Source organism: Erinaceus europaeus, chromosome 3 (genome assembly GCF_950295315.1).
Source record: "Erinaceus europaeus chromosome 3, mEriEur2.1, whole genome shotgun sequence".
Lineage (NCBI taxonomy): Eukaryota > Metazoa > Chordata > Mammalia > Eulipotyphla > Erinaceidae > Erinaceus > Erinaceus europaeus.
In genome coordinates, this window is record NC_080164.1 from 62,564,570 (window position 1) to 62,580,804 (window position 16,235).

The window sequence follows — 16,235 nt, forward strand, 5'->3', positions numbered from 1 at the left end:
AGGAGCCGGGTGGTGGCGCACCTGGTTGAGCACACATGTTGCAATGTGCATGGACCCAGGTTCGAGCCCCCAGTCCCCACCTGCAAGGGGAAAGCTTTGCGAGTGGTGAAACAGGGTTGCAGGTGTCTTTCTGTTCCTCTCCCTGTCTCCCCCCTTCCTCTCAGTTTCTCACTGTCTCTATCCAACACATAAATAAAAATAATTAAAAAAAATTTTTTTAAATGGCATGGAAGTAGTGAAATTGCACATGCATGAGACCCCAGGAGCACCAAAAATAGTGACAGTTGGGTTTTTTTTTTAACCTAAACTATAAAGATGATTAGCTGGAGATCAGTATTCAAGTCTGAGATTTAAAATCTCCAGGGAGGCCCTTACACTATTATGAGTTTTATTTCCAGGAACTCCATTTGGTTCCTAAAGAAACTATGAAGAAAAATCCCCTCCTGGTTTTGGAGGGGGTTAGGGGGTGGGGAGGGAAGGGAAGGGAGTCATTTTAAAATATGTCAGTCCATTCTGTTTTTCTTAAACAGACCTACCATCAAGAAAAACTTTTTTTGCCACCAAGGCTATTGTTTAGGCTGGACGTCTGCATCAAAGCTCTACTATTCCCAACAGGCTTTTTTTTTTTTTTTAATGACAGAAGTTGAATGGAAGAGAAAAAAGACACCTATAGCACTGTTGAAGCTGTTGAAGGTCCACCACTTATGAAGCTTCCCTCCTGCAAAGGTGTACCAGGGACTTGAACCCATGTCCTCATGCATGATAAGATGTACACTCTATTGGGTGTACCACTGCCAGCTCCATAGGAAAACCTGTTTCATCAGAGCCTAAGCTATTAGGGTTTTACCAGAGCCTATGTAACCTGGTGGGAAGAATCAACTGCAGCCTCCTCTAGCCATTCCGTTCAGTTAGCTGCATTGATAGTAAAGTGGTAAGCAGAGCTGTCTTCCATTCTGTCCTAGCTAAGAGGGAGAGAAAATGAGCAGCACTGTGAAGTTCAAAGTCCAGAGGCACAGGCTTACTAAGCAAAGAAGTTTTCTATAAAGAGAATTCAGAGTTAAAAATAGGGTCTTCCTACTTTTTTAAAATTCTTTTATTTTTGGTATTATCCTTATTTATTGGATAGAGATAGCTAGAAATCAAGAGGGTAGAAGGAGACAGACAGGGTGAGAAAAAGAGACACCTGCAGCACTGCTTCACCACTCTCAAAACTTTCCTCTTGTAGGTGGGGACTGGGGGCTCAAACCCAGGTGTTTGCGTATTGTAATATGTATGCTCAAGTCCTAGCTTCCTAATTAATTTACTTTTTCTAATTTAAATGATTATTTAGGGGACATGAGATAGCTTACCTAGTAAAGCATACACCTTATTATATACAGGGCCCCAGGTTTGAGCACCACACCACAAGGGAGTACCACAACATCAGGTGAAGTTACATGGAAGGGAGATGGTGCTGTGGTATCTGTGTGTGTACACGAACATGTTTTTTTTAAAAAATAAGAACATAAAAGATGGTCCAGGAATGATAGAATTGTACGTGTATGAGGTCACAGTTCAACAAGAAATTAAAGTAGTCTTAAGATACAAGAAAGGCTCTATCACAGTGACACATATATACCATATGGTCAATAAATTAAAGCTGTAATTCTTTATTATTTGTAAATAAAGAGGCTAAGATTAGCCATCTTTTCAAAAGGATTTGACTCTCTTTTAGATGCTGAACAGAAGTAGACAGTGCACCAAATGGAGGCTATGTGGCAGCTCTCTTTACACCTGACCACACAGAGCGCTTCATTCCCTGTTGGGCCTTCACTTCATCCCAGTCCAGTCTGACATCTAGAATCTCATCTTCTGGCTCTGGATCCTTTCTCAAGGCTCCCTGAGGCGAGGCAACCACAATGGGCAGAGGCCCACATTCCTTCCGGAATTCTACAACATGGAGACTCTTCTTATCAGCCAGTTTTTGATGCGTTTCCTGCACACGACCAAATTGAGAACACCAGGTTAGATCCAGGAGGTACCAGTAGCGCAGGAACTTCTGTGTGCCAGGAGGAATTCAGTAGTAAAAACACTATACCACTTTGGGGGATTTAAATAGTATTTCAGTAGATTCTAGATAATGTATTCTGCTGCTAAACTATGGTGGCCTGTGGCAAGAGGAATCATCTCAATCCCACTTCTTTTTTTTTTTAACCAATGCACTGCTCTGCTCTGGCTTATAGTGGTGCTGGGGATTGAACCTGGGACATTTTGAGCCTCAGGCATGAGTGTTTCTTTGCATAACCATTATCCTATCTACTCCTGCTCTCAACCCCACTCCTCTATCAGCCTTATTAAATAAAGATAGGGTCTTGGCCTCTTGCCTTTCAAACCCTCCCAATTATGTGCCATGCTATCACCTAAACTGAAATCAAATCCCCATTAAGTCCCTAGATCTAATTACCAATTGAGAGGACATGTATAGAGAAAATATATTAACAACCCACAGGTCAAATTGCCTGGGTTCTTCAACAACAACAAATAACTTAAACTCAGGTCCTTGAGCATGGTAACATTTGTGCTCTTATCAGGTTGAACACTGCCTGGCCCCAACATAAAGCAATTACTTAAAGCTGAATTTTATGAACTAATTCTCCTGTTGGATTAATCTGATGCAGCTATAAACAACAAAGAATGCCCACATCTTTGTAGCAGAGCAGTAGAGCAACTCCAAAGGACCCTCAAAACATCATGGTATCAGTGCACACAATTCAAATTAAAACTTCTATTTGACTCCATGGCAGGGTTACCTGGTGAGAGAGCCCATGGAAGAAACCTCGAGTGAGGTTGAGCATATTCATAGGGCCAGTAACCCTGGCATACATGTCTTTGATGCCAATGAGCCTACAGATGGTGATAATTGCCCGGTGGCAGCGGAGACCGTAACCTGGAAAAGAGAAAAAGAACTGAGCCTACTCATTTACAACACTGTCAGTCATCTTGCTGGCTTTCACATAGATTCAGGTTCTGGGACCCTGATTCACCTGTTCCCACCATTTTTCTGGGAGACCCTTGACAACTTATTTAACTTTCAAGGTGGCGTTATTTAAATAAAATATGAAAGGACTAAAGTAATAGGGCAACAACAGCACACTCAGTTGAGTGCACATGTTGCTATGTTCAAGGACCCAGGTTTAAGCTCCTGATCCTCACCTATAGGGAGGAAGCTTCACGAGTGGTGAAGCAGGGCTGCAGGTGTCTCCCTTTCTCTCTCCCTTTCTAACCCCCCATCAATTTAAGTTTCTGTCCAATAAAATAAAAACATTAAAGTAATGAATAGAACACAACAGGTGGACAGATAAAAATTCTTGAACATATTGACAAATCAACAGGGTTACTATTAACATTTACAGATGTCTGAAAGTTTGTGGCCCCCATATCATGTTAGCTAAGGGTCATGGGTGACATCTTGACTGCTCAATTGTCCTGAACAGAGATGTTCATTTCTATATCCTGGAAAAAAGATCTTTCTAATGTAATCTTTATATTTTATTATTGATTTACAAGATTACAAGATAATAGGGATATAATTCCATACCACCAAAGTTCTGTGCCCCATGTTCCTCCTCTTTTGGCTTTGGTAATGCACCTACTCCTGGATTTTCTCCCATCTGCTGACCAGTCCTTCTCATGGTCCTCTAAATCTCAGATGATTTCCCCTCCAGACACTTTCCCTACTCTTGTCTGTCTTCAATTTCTTCTCCAAGAAGAGCTTTCAAAACACTAAGCAATCCCCCCCCCCAGGAATTTTAAAACTTATTCAGGAAAATCAGAGCATTTACATGTTAGGCCAAGAAAGGAACCCCTTCACTCACATGTCAGGCTCACCTAGGCAGAGAGACAGAGCCTAAGCAATCATTTAGTTCTCTGAAATAAAAATTCCACAGCCTACAGAGCCCTACATGTCCTGATCTCATGCTGACAGCACCGAGATGCCATCTTTGTCTGGCTGACTTCCCTCTCTAGCTGACACCTATGCACTTGGGTGTTTCTCAGTCTGATCTCCCCACCACACAGGTCCTTTTCACCTCAACTGCCACTTCCTTTCTGGAAAGATCTGGGAGGCAGACTTTACCTTGTCACTGATCAGTGGCTGACCCTGGGGGAAAAAGATCTTTTCCTCCCTGCAACTACGTAACAGAACTGGTGGTGAGCTCCTGAGGGGAGGCACTTACACTGTATAGGACCTAAATCCCTTAAGACATTACATGATTGGTGGTCACTGCTTTGCACACAAACATAAATATAATGGCTACTGGTTTATGGTTAATTATCTGGCTAAACTTAATGATGTAGACTTCCAGGCAAGAACTGTGTCAGGAAGAAAACAAACAAGGGAAAAAAAAAAAAGAAGAAATTTTAAGCCTGAGGAGATAGCATAATGATTATGCAAAAGACTTTCATGCCTAAGGTTTGAGGTCCCAGGTTCAATCCCCAGCACCACCATAAGCCAGAGCTGAGCACTACTCTGGAAAATAAGTAAATAAATAAATAAAATTGTCTAAAAAGTTAAAGTTTTGTGTGCACATGCATGTAGTGCTATAGGATAAATGCCTTGCAGTGCTATATAAGGAAATATAATACTGGCCTTCATCCAAGAGAGAGGTATCCCTGGTTAACTAACTGTGCAAACATCATTATTTCCATCTTCTTCTGAGATTCACATTGCACAGTAATGCAATAAACACTGTGATGTTCATAAACATGCACACATCTTTTTGGCTTTCTTTAATCCAGTTTTCCTACCTGGCACCATTTCTGAAGTAGCACTTACTAAGTTCCTCATAGAAAGAATGATGTGGGGCTGGGTGGTGATGCACCTGGTTGAGCACACATGTTGCAAAGCTCAAAGACCCAGGTTCGAGCCCCCAGTCCCCACCTGCAGGGGGAAAGCTTTGCAAGTGGTAAAGCAGGGCTGCAGGTGTCTTTCTGTGTCTTTCCCTTCCTCTCAATTTCTGACAGTCTCTATCCAATAAATAAATAAAGATAAAAAAAGAAATAATGATGTACAGTTCAGAAAATATTGATCACACTGTTTTAGCTTTAAAATAAAAATATTTAACCCAATGCATAGATAATAAAATGTGCTGACTGTCCTGAAACCAGAAAAGGGTGGCTCTGATTAGAAGATGGGAGATTATTTTTTTAAGAAAGGTGGGTAGTCGGGTGGTAGCACAGCGGGTTAAGCGCACGTGGCTCAAAGTGCAAGGACCCGCCTAAGGATCCTAGTACGAGCCCCCGGCTCCCCACCTGCAGGGGAGTTGATTCACAGTTGGTGAAGCAGGTCTGCAGGTGTCTATCTTTTTCTCCCCCTCATTGTCTTCCCCTCCTCTCTCCATTTCTCTCTGCCCCATCCAACAACAAAGACATGAATAACATCAACAATAATGACTACAACAATAAAACAACAAGGACAACAAAAAGGGAATAAATAAATATTTTTAAATATTTAAAAAAAGTAACTTCTGTATTTACCTTTTTGAAAGACTACTACAGTCTTTTAAAAATTTCTTAGATATAGATATGTCTAAACCAATACTGTCCAACAGAAGTATAGTAGAAGTCATATATATCATTTTAAGTTGCACCATAAATGCATTTTAAAAGGTAAAAGTAATCTTGGCAGTATATTTAATTAAGCTAGTATGTCCAAAATTTTATCATGTCAGCATGCAATCAATCAGTACAATATTTTTTAGCTTTTTTAATTTCTCTGGGAGCCTCAATCTTCTTAGATATGTTGGGCATTTCCATTTTGGTGTATTCAAAATGAATTCAAGTGAAGACAAACAAAGATTACCTCAAACAAAGGTAAATAAAAATCCAAGACAAAATAGAACTGTAATTTCCATGCATTATCTTCAACAAATTCTAAGAGTATTTTAATTACCTTTGGGTTGTTTCTTCATTTTGATATGCGTTCTTTTAAATGTTAATGAAATGTCATGAAAAACTGGAGGGTAAAAACATAAGAATGAGGATTAGGTACATAACTTTAATGCCCTTGAAAATATCAGAGTAACTAATAGTACTTTCTAAGCAGTCAGCAAACATTAGCCAAGGATGAGGGCAAGCAAATTTTACTCACTTTACTAACATTCTCTGGAGAGAAAGTTTGTTTTTATATTTTATATACATATTTGTTAGAATGTAGTAATGTGTAGAGAAACAAATATAGAGCTCTACTGACACAAATAATTAAAAGAAAAATCTTACAAACTTTAAAGAGAAAGTTACCACTCACTTGTATGGTCTTCATATCGTTCTACATAGTGCAAATAGTGAATTGCTCTGTTCTTTGCCTAAACAGAAAACATTTTTTTTAAATCTACTGTTGGAGTTTATATTTTTTCAGAGATTTCAAACATCTTTCATAAAACATTTTATTATGAAAAATTTCAAACATAAAAATTTCAGTATAATTTCTAAAAGCTAACTAAGGATTTTACAATACCACAATTATATCTCAAAAATAGTAACTCTTAAGTTGCTTTAAACATTCCATCAGTACTCAAACTTTTCCTGCTCTCTCATACTTTCAGTAAACAATCTCATGTCTAAGGGACCAGGCAGTGGCGCACCTGGTTAAGCACACACATTACAGTGTGCAAGGACTCGGGGTTTATGCCCCCTGGTCCCCACTTGCAGAGGGAAAGCTTCACAAGTGGTGAAGCAGGGCTGCAGGTGTCTGTCTCCTTCCCTCTCTATCTCCTCCTCCACTCTCAATTTCTCTGTCTCTATCCATGCAATTAAAAAAAAAAAAAGGTGAGGGGGAGTGGGCGGCAGTAGTGCAACGGGTTAAGCGCACATGGCGCAAAGCACAAGGACCAGTGTAAGGATCCCGGTTCGAGCCCCCAGTTCCCCACCTCCAGGGGAGTCACTTCACAGGCAGTGAAGCAAGTCTGCAGGTGTCTAACTTTCTCTCCCCCTCTCTGTCTTCCACTCTCCATTTCTCTCTGTCCTATCTAACAATGACAACAACAATAATAACTACAATAATAAAAACAACATGGGCAACAAAAGGAAAAGTAAATAAATAAAATTTTAAAAATTAAAAAAAAAAAGAATCCCGGTTTGAGCCCCCAGTTCCCCACCTGCAGGGGAGTCACTTCACAAGCAATGAAGCAGATCTGCAGGTGTCTGTCTTTCTCTCCTCCTATTTTCCCCTCCTCTCTCCAATTCTCTCTGTCCTATCCAACAACGATGATATCAGCAACAACAATAATAACTACAACAATGAGACAACAAGGGTGACAAAAGGGAATAAAATAGTTTTTTAAAGATTTTAAAAATCTCAAGTCTAATAGAATGGTTAAAAAAAAAAATGAAGGTATTCCTAAAATATCTGTGAACATCTAGCTCTTGACAAGAAGTCCCAAACTATTAAAGGGAGAAAGGAGAGTTTTTTAAACAGATAGTGTTGGGGAAAATTGGATTGAAATGTGCAGAAGAATGAAGCTGAGCCACATTTCACCAACACAAAAGTAAACTCAAAGTGGATCAAAAACTTGGATTTTAGACCAGAAACTATCAAATACATAGAGGTATGTCCATATAAATTTTATAAGTATCTTCAATGATACAAATCCAAATGCAAAGAAGACTAAAAAACACAGAAGCCAGACCTTCCACCTTCTGCATCCCACAGTGACCTTGGGTGGACACTCCCAGAGGGATAAAGAATAGGAAAGCTATCAGGGGAGGGGATGGGATATGGAGAGCTGGTGGTGGGAATTATGTGGAGTTGTACCCCTCTTATCTATATTGTTAATGTCTCCTTTTTTAAATAAATAAGTAAATAAAAAAAAAAACAGTGGGGCTACATCAGATTGAAAAGCTGCACAGCAAGAGTAATCACCACCCAAACAAAGAGACTAATTACAGAATGGGAGAAGATCTCTACATGCCATGCATCAGACAAAAAAGTCCTGGTGCATGATGGTGGAGGAAGACTTAGGAGGGGACTTTTTTAAAGTATTTTTCAGAAAATTGAGAAATTTTACACATGTAACAACAACTGTATTTACTGTTGGCTATAAATCTTAATACAATTTTAAAAATCAAAATAAGTAAGTATATAAGAAATTAAAATTTTTTTAAAAAAAAAAGCTGTTTAGGGAGTCGGGCGGTAGTGCAGTGGGTTGAGCGCACGTGGTGCAAAGCATAAGGACCGGCGTGAGGATCCCAGTTCGAGCCCCCAGCTCCTCACCATTTCTCTCTGTCCTATCCAACAACGACAACATCAATAACAACAACAATAAAAACAAGGGCAACAAAAACGAAATAAATATACTAAAAAAAAGCAAAAGCTGTTCTTTGTGAGATCATCTTTGACAGTAAGTCTCATTGAATGTTATTTATTTTTAATAATGTATATGTGTTTGTTTTTGTAGCTCCCAGTGGTTAACACATAGCTTACTGATTTCTGATTACCAACAAAGAAAAAATGTACTTACTTTCCTGAAAGCATCCATCCGATCAGTGGCCTTCCCAATGGCAAAACCTTTAAGAGAAAATGAGAATAAATCTGACATGTCTTTCACCATTATTTCAAGTTTTAGTTCTTATAATATTTCATAGAATGTCATTTTCCTTCTGCTTACAAGAATGCTGCCATCCAAAATGAATGGTAGGGCTGGGGAGATAGCATGATGGCTAATGCAGAAAGCCTTTCATGGCTTCGACACCAAAGGTACAAGCGTAGCCATAAACTAGAGCTAAGCAGTACTCTGGTGGAAAAAGAAAGAGAAAAAAAAAAAAAACCCACACACAACAACAAAACAAAAATGAATGAGAAGAATGATAAAAGTATGAAGCTACAAGCCCTACTTGGAGAAATTTTGGAGGTATTGCATTTGAATTTATTTATGAAGTCCAAGGCTATATGCATTTAATATTACCTTTTAAAATCTATATACAATTAAATGTACTTATTAACAAAATCCTAAAGAAATAAGCTAAACAGTTTTGAACATTTATAATAGATTATTAATAATAACCAGATAGGTTGGAAAAATATACATTGTTATAAATACTACAGTTACATTGAAATTTTGAAATGCAAAATTATTTGAGTTTGTGAAAGCTTAAGTTTGTGAACTGAGGTTTGTTTACATAAAGGTAAGAAATCTTTTCATGAGGCCAGGTGGTGGGTGGCACACTTAATGAGCACACATGTTACAGTGCACAAGGACCCATGTTCAAGCCCCTGGTCCCTTCCTACAGGGGAAAGCTTCATGCGTGATGAAGCTAGTCTACAAGTATCTTCCTCTCTCCCTATCTCCTCCTCCCCTCTCAATTTTTTTCTCTCTCTCTCCAAGAGTAAATAAAATTAAAAAATCTTTTCATTATTTGTTGTTGCCATTCATGATTTTTTTGAATAGTTTATTTTTAAATTATACATGTGAAAGTGGCAGAAGGTAGTACTGACTGACAAGACACGAAAAACATGACTGAAGTCATTTATACTCTTTCTAAATAAGATACAAAACCAGAGGTGATCATCAACTTACTATATAAGGCTTAAAATTGTTGTTTATAAAGAAAAATAAAATTCAAATATAAATAAATTCAAACATAAGCATTCAACATATTCAACATAGACAAAGGCTAAGCCTCTTAGGTTATAAAAAGCCTCTACCGCCCAACAAGAAAAAGATTAATCATAAAATAAAGACTGAAAAAACTCAATAGAAAAATGGAGGGCTGGGGACAGAGCATAATGGTTGTACAAAAAGACTCTCAAGCTAGAGGCTCTGAGGTCCCAGGTTCAGTTCCCAGCCCCACAGGAAACCAGAGCTGAGTAGTGCACTTGCTCTCTCTCTCTCCCTCTTCCTCTCTCTCATTAAAATAAACTAAATAAAATATTTTAAAAAGAAAAAGAAAAATGGCACCCCTGGTTGAGTGCTCATATTACAATGTGCAAGGACCCAGGTTCGAGGCCCTGGTTCCTACCTGCAGGGAGAAGCTTTGCAAGTGGTGAAGCAGTGTTGCAGGTGTCTCTCTGACTCTCCCTCTCTATCAACCCCTTCTCTCTCTCCATTTCTGGCTATCTCTACCCAATAAATAAAACAAAGATAATTTTTTTAAAAATAAAACAAAGATAATTTTTTTAAAATCTATTAGTTCATAAAATATGAACTAATAGATCTCAAATAATAAGGCCAGGTGGGGGTACACCCAGTTGAGTGTACAAGTGGCCATGTGTAAGGACCCAGGTTCAAGCCCCAGTTCCCATCTGCAAGAGGGAAGCTTCACAAGCAGCGAAGCAGTGCTTCAACTGTCTCTTTTCCTCTTCCCTTCTTTATCTCCCACTTCCCTCTCAATTTCTGTCTTTATACAATAGATGTCTTTAAAGGGGGGGGGCAGGCGGTGGCACACCTGTTTAAGTACACATATTACTAAGTGCAAGGACCTAGATTAAAGGGCCCTCTCCCCATCTGCAGGTCTGCAGGTGTCTATCTTTCTCTCCCTCTATCTCTCCCTCCCCTCTCAATTTCTCGCTCTTATCTAATTAAAAAAAAATCAGAAAAAGAGAAGAAAAAGAAAAAATGGTCACCAGGAGCATTAGATTCACAGTGCTGGCACTGAGCCCCAGTAACAACCCGGGCAGCAATAATTTTTTTTAAAAAAAGGTCAATAAACACATAAAATGGGCTCCAAACGCACATAATTTAAAAGAAAACATATATCAAAACTAATTTCACATATGTTAACAACTAGTAAAATATGGTAACATTCAGGCCTGGCAAGGGAATAATATAGATGTACCTAAGCTGAGGCAACCTTTGAGGAGAGAATTTAGCAAAACTTAGCAAAAAACTTTAGTCATATAAACTTTGAGAAACTTTACTCTGAGAAATTTCCCCAATTAATACACTCGAAAAAATATAGCAAACTTTGTGTACAAGATCCTTGTTTTGTACAGAAAAAACTGAGAAATAATATAAACATTTGGCAACAGGAAAAAGCTACCAAAATTGTTTACCCAAACAGAGGAACATTATGTGATCAACACAAAAAAATGGAGGGAAGTCTGTTAATGTTAATACAGAAAGATCTCTGGGTATAAAACTAAGAAGAAAAAAAAAGGGTGCAAATTTATGTAGATATAATATGATCCCTGTATATAAATACATCCAAAAGATAAATGATAATATATGAATATAGAATTTCTGGAAGGCTATAAAAGTAAGTGTGGTACAAATGGTTTCCTATAGCAGCACATTAGCTACACATACTACTTATTTTGAAAATGTCAGCATAGGTTAAATAGTCACAGTCACTTTCTAGTTTTCTTTCCCCTACATGTTCACACATACATTTTAAAAACAAATATTCACTACAGGAAAATTTATAGCAAAATATGAAGAAGAAAATTTAAATGATTGGCAAACCTACTTATTAAGCTTTACTAATTTTTCAGTGTATATTCTTCCTAAATTTTCTTTTCTTTTCTTTTGTATTGTAAAGTTGGGAGATAATTCCCCTGGTAAGGTGAAAATCTTACTATACACAAAGTATCAAGTTAGTTTTGTCACTAAGTGCAAGCACTATAGCACCAGGAGGAGTTCCACAAATGGTGCAGCAATACTGAGTGTCTCTCCCTTTCCCTCTGTCCCTATCTCTCTCTATCTGAAGTGAAACAAAATGGGGAGTGTAGGGGGGTATCAGCCAGTTTTACATAAGGTCCCAGTTACCACAAAAAGGAAGAAAAAAAAGAATTATGGCTGGGAACATGACATAATGACTATACAAAAAAAAAAAGTTTTTTTTTCTTCAAAAATGTTATGAGGGAGCCAGGCGGTAGCACAGCGGGTTAAGCCCAGGTGGCGCTAAGCACAAGGACCAGCATGAGGATCCCGGTTCGAGCCCCCGGCTCCCCACCTGCAGGGGAGTCGCTTCACAGGCGGTGAAGCAGATCTGCAGGTGTCTGTCTTTCTCTCCTCCTCTCTGTCTTCCCCTACTCTCTACATTTCTCTCTGTCCTATCCAACAACGACGACATCAACTACAACAACAATAAAAAGACAACAAGGGCAACAAAAGGGAAGATAAATAAATAAAATTACAAAAAAAAAAAAAATTTTTTTTTAAAAAATGTTATGAGCCCACACCACTAATTAGTATAATCAGTAGAAGCCCGGCCAGCAGGATGGAACTATGGACATCACATCCCAGTCCAGGACACACCTGTGCTCTACTGCCACCCCATCACAGCATGCATGACCACACCCCGTCACCTGCAGCTCCTTTGCCATTCCCCACAGCAACCAGGACACGAACTGATCTCTTCCTTCCCTCTTTTGCTGTCATGTTGAAAACATTTCTAACCTAGAAGACAAAATATTTCATAAGTATTACACCTTGAAAAAACTCAAGTACACACACACATCTGCATATATATGTGTACACACACACACAACACACACACACACACACACACACACACACACACACACACACACACACACACACACACACACACACACACACACACAGGTGGTGAGCAGACATATCAGCCCCAGAGTCCACAAGAACCAAGAGCAACCTCAAAGGAAGCCTCACTGAACTTTTTTCAGGAGTGAAACGGAAGTAAGACTACTATTTCACAGGGTTGTTAGAAGGTTCAACTGAGACCACTTTAAAGGGATTTTAAACTATACAACACAATACAGCCCATGTTTATGAATGTAACACGAGAAAGAAAAGTTGATTAAAAACTTTGACACAATAAAAACAAGGGCAACAACATGGAATAAACAAATAAATACTAAAAAAAAAAAAAACCTTTGACACAATTTATAAATTAACTGCTGTGAGAAAAATCACTGGGGCAGGGCAATAGCTCACTCAATAAAGACACTTTAACATGCCAGAGGTCCCAGATATGAGGCCTCAGCTACCACATGGGAGCACCATGCAAAAGGGAAGTTTTGCTAGAAGGTTATTAGTGTAGCAGTGCTACTGTGCCATTCCTCCTTTCTCCCTTGGTGGGGGAGGGATGTGGCAGACGGCCCTGGAGGTGGGGGGTATATATAATAATCCCATTATCAAAAATATTAAACTCTGAAAAAAGCATGCCTCTTATAAATGATGATATGGGGCTGGGGAGAAGTGTAATATGATGCAAAACATTTTCATGCCTGAGGCTCTGAGGTCCTAGGTTCAATCCCCAGCACCACCATTAAGACAGGGCTGATTGGGAGTCCGGTGGTAGCACAATGGATTAAGTGCACATGGTGCGAAGTGCAAGGACTGGCCCCGGTTCAAGCCCCCGGCTCCCCATCTGCAGGGAAGTCACTTCACGGGCAGTGAAGCAGGTCTGCAGGTGGCTTTCTCTCCTCCTCTCTCCATTTCTCTGTCCTATTTAACAGTGACAACATTACAACAACAACTACAACAATAATAATAAACAAGGGCAACAAAAGGGAAAATAAATAAATATAAAAAAATTTAAAAAACAAATAAAGACAGGGCTGACCAGGGCTCTGGTATCTTTCTCTCTATATTATCTCTCATTAAAATAAAGAAATTATTAAGAAGGAAAGAAGGACAGAAATAATTAACATTGGAATGGATCTATATGCTAAGCACTAAAGCTCTACTTAGAAGAGAAAATTTGGAGTGGTCCGGGAGGTGGTGCAGTGGATAAAGCATCGGACTCTCAAGCATGAGGTCCTGAGTTTAATCCCTGGCAGCACATGTACTAGAGTGATGTCTGGCTATTTTTCCCTCCTATGTTTCTCATTAATAAATAAATAAAATCTTTTTAAAAAAAGAAAGGAAGAAAATTTAGAAATAGATGATTTTTACAAACTACAGGAAAATCTACATTTTTGAGACATATTTACATATGTCTACATATTGAGACATACTGAGGCCGGGAGCTATAAAACTGAATTATACTTTTTATGTAGCAGCTCGTTTCCTATAAAGTGAGATTTAAGGGGAAAGAAGCTCAAATGTCCTCCTTTGAATAATCTTAACAGAAAATTGCCAGCATGTACAAGAATTTTTCAAAGGGATTAATGTCCCCAATGTATAAACCAGGACCAATGAAATACTTTAAATCTATTTTAAATTGTATAACTGCAAATGTTAATTTAAAAAGACAGTATGTGGGAGTCGGGCTGTAGCGCAGCGGGTTAAGCGCAGGTGGCGCTAAGCACAAGGACCCACATAAGGATCCTGGTTCAAGCCCTGGCTCCCCACCTGCAGGGGTGTCACTTCACAAGCGGTGAAACAGGTCTGCAGGTGTCTATCTTTCTCTCTCCCCTCTCTGTCTTCCCCCTCCCCTCTCCATTTCTCTCTGTCCTATCCAACAACAATGACAACAATAATAACTACAACAATAAAACAACAAGGGCAACAAAAGGGAATAAATAAATAAAAATAAATATAAAAAAAAGACAGTATGTATGTTTAATAACAAAATGGTTGTTTCATAAGGTATTTAATTCAGAGTATACAGCACAACTGAAAGGGAAACTGTTTTGGAGAAAGCTCCAGAAAGAGTAATTAGCAAAATCCAGGTTTCACTTTCAAAAGTAGTTGCATATTCACTAATGCCTATGCTTTTTACACCTACCCCGTTTACTACAGCACTGTTCAGCTCCGGTTTATGGTGGCGATGGGGAGTGATCCAGGGAACTTTGGTGCCTCAGGCATGAAAGTCTTTTCATAATCATCATGTTATCTTCTCAGCTCCACAGACACTACAAAGTCCTAGCAGCCATCCTCCCTCCCCCCCCATTTCGTTGGACAGGACAGAGAGAAATTGAGAGAGGATGGGGAGGTACAGAGAAGGAAAGAGAAAGATAGACACCTGTAGAACTGCTTTGCAGCTTGTGAAGCATCCTCCTTGCAGGTGGGAAGCTGGGGGCTCAAACCTGGATCCTTGTATATGGCCTTGAGTTTAGTACTATGTGCACTTATCTGGGTGAACCACTGCCCAACCCACAATACATATGCTTTGTAATTAAAAAAAAGAGGTCAAACCCCCCCCCCCCCAACTCTTCATCTGCACTATTCCAGCCTTTAGGTTCATGATTAGTCAACAATTTGTTTGGCTTTGTATGTTAACTCTCCTTTCAGCCACCAGGTTCCAAATGCCAGCATGATGCCGACCACACTTCCCTGGACAAACAACCCCACCAATGTGTCCTGGAGCTCCTCTTCCCCAGAGCCCCAGCCTACTAGGGAAAGAGAGAGGCAGGCTGGGAATATGGATCAACCAGTCAATGCCCATGTTCAGCAGGGAAGCAATTACAGAAGCCAGACCTTCCACCTTCTGCATCCCACAATGACCTTGGGTCCATACTCCCAGAAGGATAAAGAATAGGAAAGCTATCAAGGGAGGGGATGGGATACAGAGAGCTGGTGGTGGGAATTGTGTGAAGTTGTACCCCTCTTAACCTATGGTTTTGTCAATGTCTCTTTTTAAGTAAATTTAAAAAAAAAGAGAGGTTGATAGCATAATAGTTATGCAAAGAGTCTTACATGCCTAAGGCTCCAATGTCCCAGATTCAGTTCCTCTTCTTCCCACCCCACCACCATCAGCCAGAGTTGAGCAGTGATCTGGTTAAAAAATATATATATGGGGAGTCAGGGGTAGCACAGCGGGTTAAGAGCACATGGCATCAATTGCAAGGATCGGCGTAAGGACCCCAGTTCGAGCCCCAGCTCCCCACCTGCAGGGAGTCACTTCACAGGCGGTGAGGCAGGTCTGCAGGTGTCTATCTTTCTCTCCCCCTCTCTGTCTTCCCTTCCTCTCTCCATTTCTCTCTGGCCTGTCCAACAACAACGACATTGGTAACAACTACAATAAAACAACAAGGGCAACAAAAGGGAATAAATAAATATTAATTAAAAAGGGTTTAATCTATTAAAATATATATATTATACACACACACACACACACACACACACACATATGGGAGCCAGGCGGTGGCACATCAGGTTAAACACACATGGCAGAAAATGCACAGACCAGCATCAGGATCCCAGTTTGAGCCCTCAGCTCCGCACCTGCAGATGGTTCGATTCACAGGTGGTGAAGCAGGTCTGCAGGTGTCTATCTTTCTCTCCCCCTCTGTCTTCCTCTCCTCTCTCCATTTCTCTCTGTCCTATCCAACAATTACGACAGCAATAACAACAGCAACAACAGTAATAATAATAACAATGATAAACCAGGGC

At 39.6% G+C, this 16,235-nt stretch overlaps 1 protein-coding gene across 1 annotated transcript in view; it reads right to left on the reverse strand.

Moving 5' to 3' along the window:
• Window positions 1–1,633: 1,633 nt before the first annotated feature.
• MRPS5 (mitochondrial ribosomal protein S5) overlaps window positions 1,634–16,235 on the reverse strand; it is a 29,787-nt gene continuing 15,185 nt past the window's right edge. Inside the window, exons 7-12 of the mRNA XM_060187280.1 lie at window positions 12,281–12,371; window positions 8,496–8,542; window positions 6,284–6,341; window positions 5,930–5,992; window positions 2,790–2,926; window positions 1,634–1,975 (exon numbers count right to left, since the gene is read on the reverse strand). Of these exons, the coding sequence (XP_060043263.1) occupies window positions 1,751–1,975; window positions 2,790–2,926; window positions 5,930–5,992; window positions 6,284–6,341; window positions 8,496–8,542; window positions 12,281–12,371 (621 nt within the window). The 3' untranslated portion in view covers window positions 1,634–1,750. The remainder of the gene's footprint in view (window positions 1,976–2,789; window positions 2,927–5,929; window positions 5,993–6,283; window positions 6,342–8,495; window positions 8,543–12,280; window positions 12,372–16,235) is intronic.